This window comes from Populus euphratica, unplaced genomic scaffold, assembly GCF_000495115.2.
Source record: "Populus euphratica unplaced genomic scaffold, PopEup_1.0 scaffold32.1, whole genome shotgun sequence".
NCBI lineage: Eukaryota > Viridiplantae > Streptophyta > Magnoliopsida > Malpighiales > Salicaceae > Populus > Populus euphratica.
This window is the reverse complement of record NW_011499861.1, coordinates 231,131-243,042: the sequence shown is the minus strand read 5'-3', so window position 1 is coordinate 243,042 and position 11,912 is coordinate 231,131. Positions and strand designations below refer to the sequence as shown.

The window sequence follows — 11,912 nt, the reverse complement described above, 5'->3', positions numbered from 1 at the left end:
TTTGAAAAAATATATATTTGGTTAAAACTGTGGTTGAAATTGAGGTTGAACAAAAGATAGTTTAATGTGTTTGGTTAAGAATACTTTTGAAATTGAAGTTATAAAATAATTTTAAAAAATATATATTAATATTGATGATTTTTAATTTAAATATTGTAAATTTAACTATTACTATTATATCATGAAATAAATAATACTTTATATAAAATATTTTTTATTGTTCCATTAAATTTCTTAAAAGTGCAACAACATCAGGAACAAAATTAGGATTGCGATCAAATTCTGTAAATACTACATCATCAAGCAATCTCCGTCTAATTTATATAGTGTCATTGAATAATATTTAACATTAGTTTTTTAAATAAAATATAATTAAAAATAAAAAAATATTTTTTTTATGTTATTAACTCAAACTCGATTTAATATATTTTTAACTTTGAATTGAATCGGATTGGTCAAAACAATAAAGCATACTCCATTGTTCATTAAAAAAAACCCATGAACAATAGGGCATTCATGAGTTTTGTTGGCACAAAACAGTAAATAACTGTTTTTTATAAACCTGTGATTCTGCAGTAGTTAATAATAAACCTTATTATTAAAAAATTACTTTTGAAACATTATAAAATATTTGTTTTGCTGTTGTTGCTTCAAACCACGCAATCAAATGTAAAAATTACTTTTATAATTGAGATTACTTAAAATGCATGGTATAATTGTCAAGTGTAACTTTTACTAGCCAGCAATCTCCCTTTCACTTACCAGCTCAAGGGTACACCAACTTAATTAATTGACCACGGCAGATGAATTGATGTTTATATTTTCCTTCAAACCAGGAAGAGTGTCGGGATTAGAACTAACTATACTAAATTATTTACATAGTCAGAGGTTTCAACAGGTTATCTATATTTATGGGTTTGTCCACAATAACATTCATTTGATAGCATCAAAAGGACTGGCACCTCGCCCAGAGAATTAACAAGCACTTGACTTGCTTCTAGCAATCTCAAAACTGCTCCTCGTCCATCAAAAAATTAATTTAATTTACACCATTTCGTCCCTTTAACCTAATTTTGCAATAGCCGTCCTCCTCCTCCTCCTCCTCCTCCTCTTCTTTTTTTTTAAATTTTTTTTAATCAGCTGTCAAAATAATTAAAGGAAAAAAAAGAGAGGCATCCGTTAAAAGATGAGAAAAAGAAGAAGATTATATAATTTGAAATGTATTCTAACCACTCGGAAGACATGATGCCCTGATCCTGACCACATACGAGAGGAGTTGAAGGTGAACTATAGAAAGATGACAGAGTGAGTCATTTAACGAAGTCAAACCAAAAGACCAACAAACAAGTAGAGAGACATGATTTCAGATAGGATGGAGAGAAGGAGAGAGAGCCTTTGAGGTCTTCGAGAGTAGTAATGATTATTTTTAAAGTATTTTTATTTAAATATATATTTAAATAATTTTTTACAAATATTTTTAATATTAACACACAGAAATAATATAAAAATATTAATTTAAAATAAAAAAATTTAAAAATACAAAAATAAACATGACTTTTATCTATAAATTCTATTAAAGTGACTGAGATTCATATATATATTTTACTAATTTATTAAACATTATAGTAATGGTTGCTTTTAAAATAATTTTTATTTAAAAATATATATATTTTTTATTTTTTAAAATTTATTTTAATATTAATACATCATAATTATACAAAAACATCAAAAAATAGAAAATAATTAGTTTAAATAAAAAAAATAAAAAATTATTTTTAAAATACAAAAATAAATTATCTCTTAAGACATTTTATTTTCAATAATGTAAATTAGTTCTATTAAAAATTAATATTTTTAAAATATTTTTTGTTTAAAAATATATTTAAAGAATGTTTTTTAATATATTTTTTATATTGATATATTAAAATAATTTAAAAATATTAAAAATAATTAATTTGAAGTAAATAAAATTATTTTTTTATTTTTTAAATACTATTACAATACAAAAATACATGTGCTCTAATGGTTTTTTTTTTTTTTTCAGAAACCTAAATTAGTTTTACCAAAAACTAATATTTTTAAAGTCGTCTTCTTTCTTCCTTGTTTATTTTGCTTCCCTTTTCCTCTCTCTGTATATACATGCTACCTCATTTTGTGCTGTCACTATTGTTTTCTTTCGGGTCCTGCTTATACTTTCCCCGCAAAATCCGTGCATTTTCCTGGAAAATCGATCCTTGTAGTGAACTTTCATGGGCATTTACTATCTAAACAGGTCCTTCTCCCTCTCCCTCTGCTTGAAAGATAATTATAGCTGGATCTTTTTTTATATATCTAATTTAACGTTTCTTTTGACTATGTTTATCTGAATTTCATTTTGAGCTTTGAATTGATTAAAGAAAATATTAGCTGAACCTTTCTTTATCTCCTGTTTTTTAATTTTGTTTAAAATTGGTTACATGTTCATGCTCCAAGGCTATGTCTCAACTTCAAAAAATTGAATATTTCTGTTTGGTTAAAGAGATAATGTGGGAAAAGATCATCAATTATCATGGAAACTTGCATTTTGTTTTTCTGGATCTGCTATGGAGGATCAGCTCAGTGAATTTAAGCACTTTATGTGGTGGCTTAAATAGAGTTGGTAAAAAAATGAAGGGAAAACACCCATCTCAGATACTTTTTGAATAAAGAAGTTGTCTAACCTAAATTCTAATAATGGATTTAAGCACGTCATGTGGAGGCTTGAAGGGATTGCAAATGATATAAAAACTAGTATAATTGAATCCGTATTTCACCCAACCAAACAGATTATAGTCATATGGTTTAAATTTGACTGCATTTCATTTCTTTTGTATGCTTAGAAACCAAGTGGAGGCCATGATTCAATTCCTCTAATATTTATTTTCATTCTATTCCTTGTGAATACGGGCTCTAATATATATAGCAAGTAGTTCTGTTGATCTGTGCATAATCTGAATTGAATGCAGGCATTTTATGAAACCTGATCTGGATCAAAATGTCTAGACGGTTGCTTTGCAACTGGGTTTTTTTACCTCATGGGAGTAGAGTGTTTTGATTCTTAGCTTTTGTAGGAGCGATACATGATGGCACTAGATGTTATTACTAGTGCATGTTCTTTTCCAGCTGATGAGTGCCTTTCACAAATTGTGGAGGGGATGATGGAGGTTGTATATGCTGCAAACAATGTCCTTGTTAAGAAGGAGAGTTTTAAGGAATTTTCTGTCTACTTGGAAAGGGTTACACCTGTTCTAAAAGAGCTGAATAAGAAAGACATTAGTCATTCTAGGAGCCTTAACAGTGCCATTGAGATCCTAAATCAGGAAATTAAAGCTGCAAAGCAGCTGACATCTGATTGCACCAAGAGAAACAAAGTGTATCTCCTAATGAATTCTCGGACTATAATTAAGAACCTAGAGGACATCACAAGAGAGATAAGCCGAGCTCTAGGTCTTCTTCCTTTGGCCTCTTTGGATCTTTCAGCCAGTATAATTGAAGAGATTGAAAAGCTTTGTGATAGTATGCAGAGAGCTGAGTTCAAGGCTGCTATAGCAGAAGAAGAGATTTTGGTGAAAATTGAGTCCGGAATACAGGAGAGGGTTGTTGATCGTTCTTATGCCAATAAGTTACTGTTTCACATAGCTGAGGCTGTTGGGATCTCAACTGACAGGTCTGCATTGAAGAAAGAGTTTGAAGAATTCAAGAGTGAGATTGAAAATGCCCGGTTAAGGAAGGATCAGGCTGAAGCTATACAAATGGATCAGATAATTGCTTTGTTAGAAAGGGCAGATGCTGCTTCGTCTCCTAAGGAAAAAGAGATAAAGTATTTCACCAAATGGAAGTCTTTGGGTAGTCAACTGTTGGAACCTCTCCAGTCTTTTTATTGCCCAATTACACGGGATGTTATGGAGGACCCTGTGGAGACCTCTTCGGGACAGACATTTGAGAGAAGTGCAATAGCAAAATGGCTTGCTGACGGCCATGAAATGTGTCCTCTGACCATGACCCCTCTAGACACATCAATTTTGAGGCCTAACAAAACTCTTAGGCAATCAATAGAAGAATGGAAGGATAGAAACACCATGATTAAAATTGCTTCCATGAAATCAAAACTTGTATCTGAAGAAGAAGAAGAAGTGCTTCAATGCCTAGAACAGTTAGAGGATCTCTGTGAACAAAGAGACCAACATCGGGAATGGGTGATATTGGAGAATTATATACCACAATTTATCCAGCTTCTTGGAGCAAAAAATCAAGATATAAGGAATCGCGCTCTAGTCATCCTTTGCATTCTTGCAAAAGATAGTGATAATGCCAAGGTACTTCAAGCTTGTTTTATTATGGTGTCTTCTCTCTTTCTCTATCTATTTCCATTCCTGATGAAGGACAGCAAGATACTTAAAAGTGATTATTTGCAACCGCAAGTTATAGTTTGCTTATTTCATCTCAGCTCAACTTCATTCAACAATACCTCTGTATGAAACTAGCTGGGTTGGCTACATGGATCCATCACCTCCAATCAGTTCTTATAGAGTCTAAACTTTCATTGCGATGATAGATTTTCTTTATCCTTGAGCTCATGTTATTTTTGCTCCACCTTCCCCATTTTCTCTCTTATAACAACCATAAATTATGTGCACAAATACTGCAAATATGTGGCTATCAGATACAAACAAATGTGGACAGAGAACATGGATGCACATGAACATTATGCATATACGGAAATAGGAAAATACAATGCAGGCTTATGAGCCACTTGCTTAATTAAAATTTGGATCAGTTATGTATGTGTGTGAGAGAGAGAGAGCGAGGGAGAGGGGGAGGGAGAGAGAGAGATGTTATAGCTGATTTGTTCATTCCATTGAATTAAATTAATTGATTTATTCTCGATAATTTCAATACTTAATTAATACTAAACATAAAGAAACTTTTCAATTTAGATTGAAATCACACTAATAAAATTATCCAAGGTAGTGACTGACCTAATTATATTTGACATATAAACTTGGTAGATAATCTAGGAGGTGTTTTTTGATAGCAATTCTTTCCTAAAATCTGAAACATGTTGCAGGAAAGAGTTGCAAATGTTGATAATGCAATCGAGTCCATTGTTCGATCTCTTGGACGCCGTATTGGGGAAAGGAAGTTAGCAGTGGCATTACTGTTGGAATTGTCAAAGTGTAACTTGGTAAGGGATGGCATTGGAAAGGTTCAGGGTTGTATTCTCCTCTTAGTGACCATGGCAAGCAGTGATGACAATCAAGCTGCTGCAGATGCCCAAGAGCTATTGGAGAATCTTTCGTTCTCTGATCCCAACATCATACAAATGGCCAAGGCAAATTACTTCAAACATGTGCTGCAGCGTCTATCCACAGGTGATTTGCATGTGGCAACTGTATTAATCTTCTTGATGTAATTTTGATTAAGCCTGTCATCTATTTTCCCCTTCACAATTTTTTATTTTTTTTATTTTTGTTGGTGCAAGATCTTTCTAGAATAGTTGTTGCCCTTTGTAAAATGAGCTGAAATCTTTGTCACAATATGGAGTCAAACTGGGCCTAATTAATCATGCTGAATGTGTTTGTGTCAATTCATACAATTCTGGATGTCCAAGTGACATTGGACATGCCATATTAACAGCATGCTGGATGTGTGGTCACCAACTTGCTATGTATGAGTTCAAAAATGTAACCTGGAGTTTAAATTGTTTCTGCAAATGACTGCTAAGTGTAATATTTATATGATAATAATTTATGTTCTAGCCTTGGAGTGATTGAAGAGAGACATTTTCATATTTCAAAAGTGCTTATTGACCTGTTTATGCAGGACCAGAAGATGTGAAAACGATCATGGCATCAACTCTGGCAGAATTGGAGTTAACTGATCATAACAAAGCATCTTTGTTTCAAGGAGGTGCTCTGGTTCCTCTTCTTCACTTGGTATCATGCGGTGACATTCCAATGAAAAAAGTGGCTGTCAAAGCTCTTCAGAACCTATCAAGCTTACCTGAAAATGGCCTGCAGATGATTAAAGAAGGTGCAGTTCAGCCATTACTTGCCCTTCTCTTTCAGCACATCTCTTCCTCTTCAAGTTTACGTGAGCAGGTGGCTACCACAATCAAGCACCTTGCTGTATCAACAGTATCTCAAGAATCCAGCCCAACACCGGTTTCATTGTTGGAATCTGATGATGACATTTTCAAGCTCTTCTCATTAATTAACTTAGCAGGGCCTGATGTGCAGCAAAACATTCTTCTAGCTTTCCATGCCTTATGTCAGTCTCCATCATCATCAAATATCAAGGCCAAGCTGACAGAGGTACACAAGAAGTTCTGTCTGTGTATCTAGTTCTAGTGATATTACTGCATGTTCAAAGGAAAGAAAAGTAGACCATAGCTATTGTGCACAGTAGCTATTTACAATTTCTGTTAATATGGTAATTACTTATGCACAATCCACATTCAATACAATGTGCTAAAATCTAATACCAAAAAGATTGTGATAAAACTAGATGTAATTTCTCCTGAAAAGAAAACAAGAAATGTCGGTGCATAAATGTAATTAGATACATAGACGCAATGTTATGGCCAGAGATTGGCTACTAACAAATTTGGCTCTACACTGCTGGTGTTCAGAATGCCATCAAGATCCAATTTCTTAATAATGTTCTTAAAAGATGAATCTATTCTTGCTATGAACGAAGTACCAGATAAGATAATACATGGGATGATTATTTACTGTTTAATAAACCTGTGTCAGACCAGGAAAATTGCCAAATGCAAGCACCTGGGACTTTTTTTTTTCCATCTGTTATTGTCTTATCCTGCCATTCAGTTCCTCCAGATTCTTAAGCTTATCTATAATGTTTGTTAGATAGGGTTTCATCATATGGTTACTAACCTGTCTTGATAACAGTGCTCAGCCATGCAAGTTTTGGTCCAGTTATGTGAGCATGACGACCCTAATGTGAGAGCAAATGCTGTGAAGCTGTTATATTGCTTGATAGAAGATGGCGATGAAGCCATCATACTAGAGCATGTGGGTCAGAAATGCATCGAGACCTTGCTCTGGATTATCCAATTTTCTAATGTTGAAGAAGTGATTACTTATGCAATGGGCATTATCTCAAACCTCCCAGAAAAGCCCCAGATCACCCAGTGGCTTCTGGATGCTGGGGCACTTCCTGTGATCTCTAAATTTCTCCATGATAGCAAGCACAGTGATCCCCGTAAAAATCACTTAGTCGAAAACGCCACTGGAGCCATGCGGCATTTTACTGCTTCAACAAATCCAGAATGGCAAAAGAGAGCTGCAGAAGCTGGCATAATTCCTGTGTTAGTGCAGCTACTGGACTTTGGAACTACCATGATGAAGAAATGTGCTGCAATTTCTCTTGCTCGTTTTTCGGAGAGCTCACTAGCACTTAGTCGCCCAATACCCAAGCACAAGGGATTCTGGTGCTTCTCTGTTCCACCAGAACCTGGCTGCCCGATTCATGGGGGAATATGTGCTGTTGAATCATCATTTTGCCTTGTGGAAGCTGATGCGGTAGGACCACTTGTGAGGGTTCTTCAAGATCCAGATCCTGGAACCTGTGAGGCTTCTTTAGATGCCCTACTGACATTAATTGATGGCGTTAAACTTCAAAATGGTAGTAAGGTGCTTGCAGAAGCAAATGCCATACCACCAATTATTGGATTTCTTGGTTCGTCATCCCTCAGACTGCAGGAAAAGGCTCTAAACACTCTAGAAAGGATCTTCCGGCTGCCAGAGTTAAAACAAAAGTATGGGTCCTCTGCGCAGATGCCTTTGGTTGACCTGACACAACGGGGTAACAGCAGAATGAAGTCTCTTGCAGCCAGAATACTTGCTCATTTGAACGTACTTCATGAACAGTCCTCTTACTTCTAAAGAAATTCAATGTTTAATGCCTCAAAATCATATAGATCTACTCCAGGTCTGACAAGTAATGACTAGGAATGAATCCCGTCTTGATTCTCTAGCAAGGAGCCTCTGCATGGCTATGAGTAAGGCTTCACGTTTTCAATGCTGGATGGAAAGTGGCTGTAGAAGGGCATCTTCTCACTTCTAGTGATGCCAGATAAGTTGTCTTGGGCTGAATTCGTAACATTTTCTATCATTTTTTTGTGAAGAGAGAATATTGATGGAGAGATGGAATTTTAGAAGTGGCTTATGTTAAGTGCCACATAAATTGTTCACTTTGTACAGTTGAAAGTTGAATTAGCTATTGATTTGCCTGCAGGAGAAAATGACAGATCAGGATTAGGTAACCATTGATAGACTGGTTACTGTACCTTCCCCGATCATTTTTCATTTTTTTTCCCTGCTAGAATTGAATTCTGTGCTCGTATTTGTGGCATAGCTTCTGATATTCTTGGTTGTTTTTTTATTAGACGGAAAGAGTAGCAATGAAATAAAGCCTTGAGTGGTCCAGCTTCTGCTGGGAGTAGGGATGCACCTGTTTATGTTTACCTGCAGGAAGTCGTGTCATTTGGTTGCCTTCCGTATCTTGTTCGTTTTGTCAGTTTAGTGAAGTCTTCTTCGAAAAACCATTTGGTAGTTTTTGTTTTTTTGACTAACAACTTTGGTTATCTAAATAACTGTTGTTGTTTTTTTTTTTTCAAATCTTGTTGGTTTTGTAGAGGTTAAAATAACTTGTTTTTAAGAGATTTTTATTTATTTATTTTGCAAATAAAAATATGTCTTGTTTTTAAAAATACCGTAATCACAAGAACTACTACAAAACTAAATACTAACTAAATCTTTTCTGTTGAGGTTTTTGTCTAATTATGCATGTGAATTTGATGTATTCATAAAGAAAAAAAATAATTATAATCATGTTTTTTCTTTTTAAGCCATGTATCATGAAGGCTAACAAGCCCCTTTCATGATGGATTCTTTGCTTACCTCGTTCACAACGCCCGACATTGCCTAATCAAACTAACGTAGTAGTGGGCATCACCAATCCTGAAGTTGCATGCTAAACTCTCATTTTCAGCCCTTTTCGAAAATTTATATGTTCCTCAAACTCAAACCACTTTTTTTTAAGGACCTTAAAATAATCAAATTCCACATTTTAGCCCCAATCTATATAGTATATTGAGATTCTCATTACTCCATTGTAATTTGCATCCCCTGATAAATGCTGTTTGTACACACGCACATGAACACTATCTTGGCATGAGCCACTTGAACAGAATTCATGCCCATACCCTTAAAAAAGGCATAGAATACTCGAAAACTCTCATAGTTGAGCTCCTCCGAATCCCAGACATCCCTTATGCCCACAAACTGTTCAATCAAAGTCCTTACCCCACCGTCTTTCTCTATAACAAACTCATCAAAGCCTACTCCTCTCAGAACCAACCTCGCCAATGCCTTTCTCTCTACTCCCAAATGCTCCTCAAAGGCTGCCCGCCAAACGAACTCACTTTCACTTTCCTCTTCCCCGCTTGCGCTTCCTTTTATTCCCTTCTTCATGGCAAAGTAATCCATACCCATTTCATAAAATCAGGTTTTGACTTTGATGTCTATGCGTTGACTGCTTTGGTTGACATGTACGCTAAATTGGGTGTTCTCATGCTGGCACGCCAAGTGTTTGATGAAATGACTGTGAGAGACATACCCACTTGGAATTCATTAATTGCGGGTTATTCAAGGAGCAGGGATATGGAGGGTGCGTTGGAATTGTTTAAATTGATGCCTAGTAGGAGTGTGGTCTCTTGGACCACAATGATATCTGGGTATTCACAGAACGGAATGTACACCAAGGCATTGGAGATGTTTTTGAAGATGGAGAAGGATAAAGAAGTTAGGCCAAATGAAGTGACCATTGCTAGTGTATTTTCAGCTTGTGCAAAACTTGGTGCATTGGAAGTTGGGGAGAGGATTGAAAGTTACGCAAGAGACAATGGGCTGATGAAAAATTTGTATGTAAGCAATACTTTGTTGGAAATGTATGCTAGGTGTGGTAAAATTGATGCAGCGAGGCATGTGTTTAACGAGATTGGCAAGAGGAGGAATTTGTGTTCTTGGAATTCTATGATGATGGGCTTGGCTGTTCATGGAAGAAGCAATGAGGCCCTGCAGCTTTATGATCAAATGCTGGTAACCATGGTTTTCCTTTGTTAGCTCTTTGTATTAGCAGTTTATTGGAAAACACAATTTCGGATTCTCTTTGACTTGTTCCCATGATGTTGATGTCATTGCAGGGAGAAGGAATTGAACCTGATGATGTCACATTTGTAGGACTTATTTTGGCGTGCACTCATGGAGGCTTGGTTGCAAAAGGCTGGCAACTTTTTCAGTCAATGGAGACGAACTTCAGTATTGTTCCCAAATTGGAACATTATGGCTGCATGGTTGATCTATTAGGGCGTGCAGGTGAACTGCAAGAAGCTTATGATCTCGTTAAAAGTATGCCTATGAAACCAGATTCTGTAATCTGGGGAACACTTCTGGGTGCCTGCAGTTTCCATAGTAATGTTGAATTTGCCGAAATAGCTGCCGAATCTCTCTTTCAAGTTGAGCCGTGGAATCCGGGAAATTATGTAATTCTTTGCAATATATATGCATCAGCGCAACGGTGGGATGGGGTTGCGAAGCTTAGAAAGCTTATGAAGGGTGGGCAGATCACGAAGGCAGCAGGATATAGTGTTATCGAAGGAGAAGGTGAAATTCACAAGTTCATTGTGGAAGATAAATCACATCCAAGACATTATGAAATATATGCATTACTGAATGAGATTTCGACAAAGATGAAGTTACAAATAACCGAGGATGATTTTGAACCTCAGCTTGAAGAGTTTTTGTTAATGGAAGAGACGTGATATGTTTGTCATTACTCCCTCTTTCAAGTGAACCATGAATTGTTGGTTCCTATTTGCCGCATAACTGATGGTGTTTATTAGCGACGACTGCAGCGCAATATTCTACATATTCCCCAATGCATCACCTCCATTATTTTTATCATTATCATCTCGTTATCAAAATCAAAATAGCAATCAACAAAATAAAATTTAAGTCTAATACTAATATCAAATGAAATAAAATAATAAGGGATTAAATTAAAAAATAAAATAAATCAAGAAAATGATAAAAAACAAAAAAAGAATCTGTAATTAAAAGAATTGAGATCAAGTTTGATAAATAAAAAAATAAAGAATAATAAAATTAAAAAAAAATCTAATTTTATAAATTATTTTTAAGTAAAAAATTAATAATTATAAAAACAAGAAGTAAATTCGAAGAAAAACCAAGTTGAAGAGATTATTCAGAAAATTGAAGGTGTTGGTGTGATAATTAAAGGGGGAGAACGGAAAAAAATAAAAATAAAAATAAAAAGTCGATTGTGAAAAACCGGCTATTTATTTTCCACACACACCGCCCAAGCATAAAAGGGACACGTGAGCACTTTCCAACACCACCCAAGAATCTAGATTTTAGCTAATGAGTAACACCGTACACATCGCTTAAACCTTGCGAAAACACCCGTATGTGTAATACATATACCAATTATTTTATAAATAATATTTAAAGTTGATAAATTATTAAATCACTTCTTATCCAACGGATAATAACAAAAGAAATATAATGAGAAGGCAAAATAAAAACCCTGACAATAACTTTAAGATTTTTTCTATTAAAATTATTAAGTTATTTATTATTTTTCTAAAGTGAGAAGACCAAGCAATGTTAGGCATTTGTTTTTTTTTGCTTTTTAAAGGTATTCTAGTTTTTTTATTGTGTAAAAAATAAAATAACTGATTTAATTCTAACTAATTTAATAATATCAAATGAAAAAATAATTTGAGCTTCCAATTTATGCTCCCTTGAGTTGTACTGTAGAGGAAAAAAATTATTATACTGTATCAATCC

At 34.7% G+C, this 11,912-nt stretch overlaps 2 protein-coding genes across 2 annotated transcripts; both read left to right on the top strand.

Annotated features, from left to right (window-relative positions):
• The first annotated feature begins 2,121 nt into the window (after window positions 1-2,121).
• LOC105124720 (U-box domain-containing protein 44-like) lies at window positions 2,122-8,485 on the top strand. Its single transcript, XM_011024826.1, has 5 exons — window positions 2,122-2,272; window positions 2,985-4,334; window positions 5,087-5,390; window positions 5,842-6,332; window positions 6,930-8,485. The coding sequence occupies exons 2-5, from the start codon at window positions 3,099-3,101 to the stop codon at window positions 7,923-7,925; spliced, it is 3,027 nt and encodes a 1,008-aa protein (XP_011023128.1). The 5' UTR covers window positions 2,122-2,272; window positions 2,985-3,098; the 3' UTR covers window positions 7,926-8,485.
• Window positions 8,486-8,896: 411 nt separating this feature from the next.
• Window positions 8,897-10,988, top strand: LOC105124718 (Pentatricopeptide repeat (PPR) superfamily protein). The gene is made up of 2 exons (XM_011024825.1): window positions 8,897-10,142; window positions 10,247-10,988. Exons 1-2 carry the CDS (start codon window positions 9,216-9,218, stop codon window positions 10,862-10,864), a joined length of 1,545 nt encoding a protein of 514 aa, XP_011023127.1. The 5' UTR covers window positions 8,897-9,215; the 3' UTR covers window positions 10,865-10,988.
• Window positions 10,989-11,912: the final 924 nt, after the last annotated feature.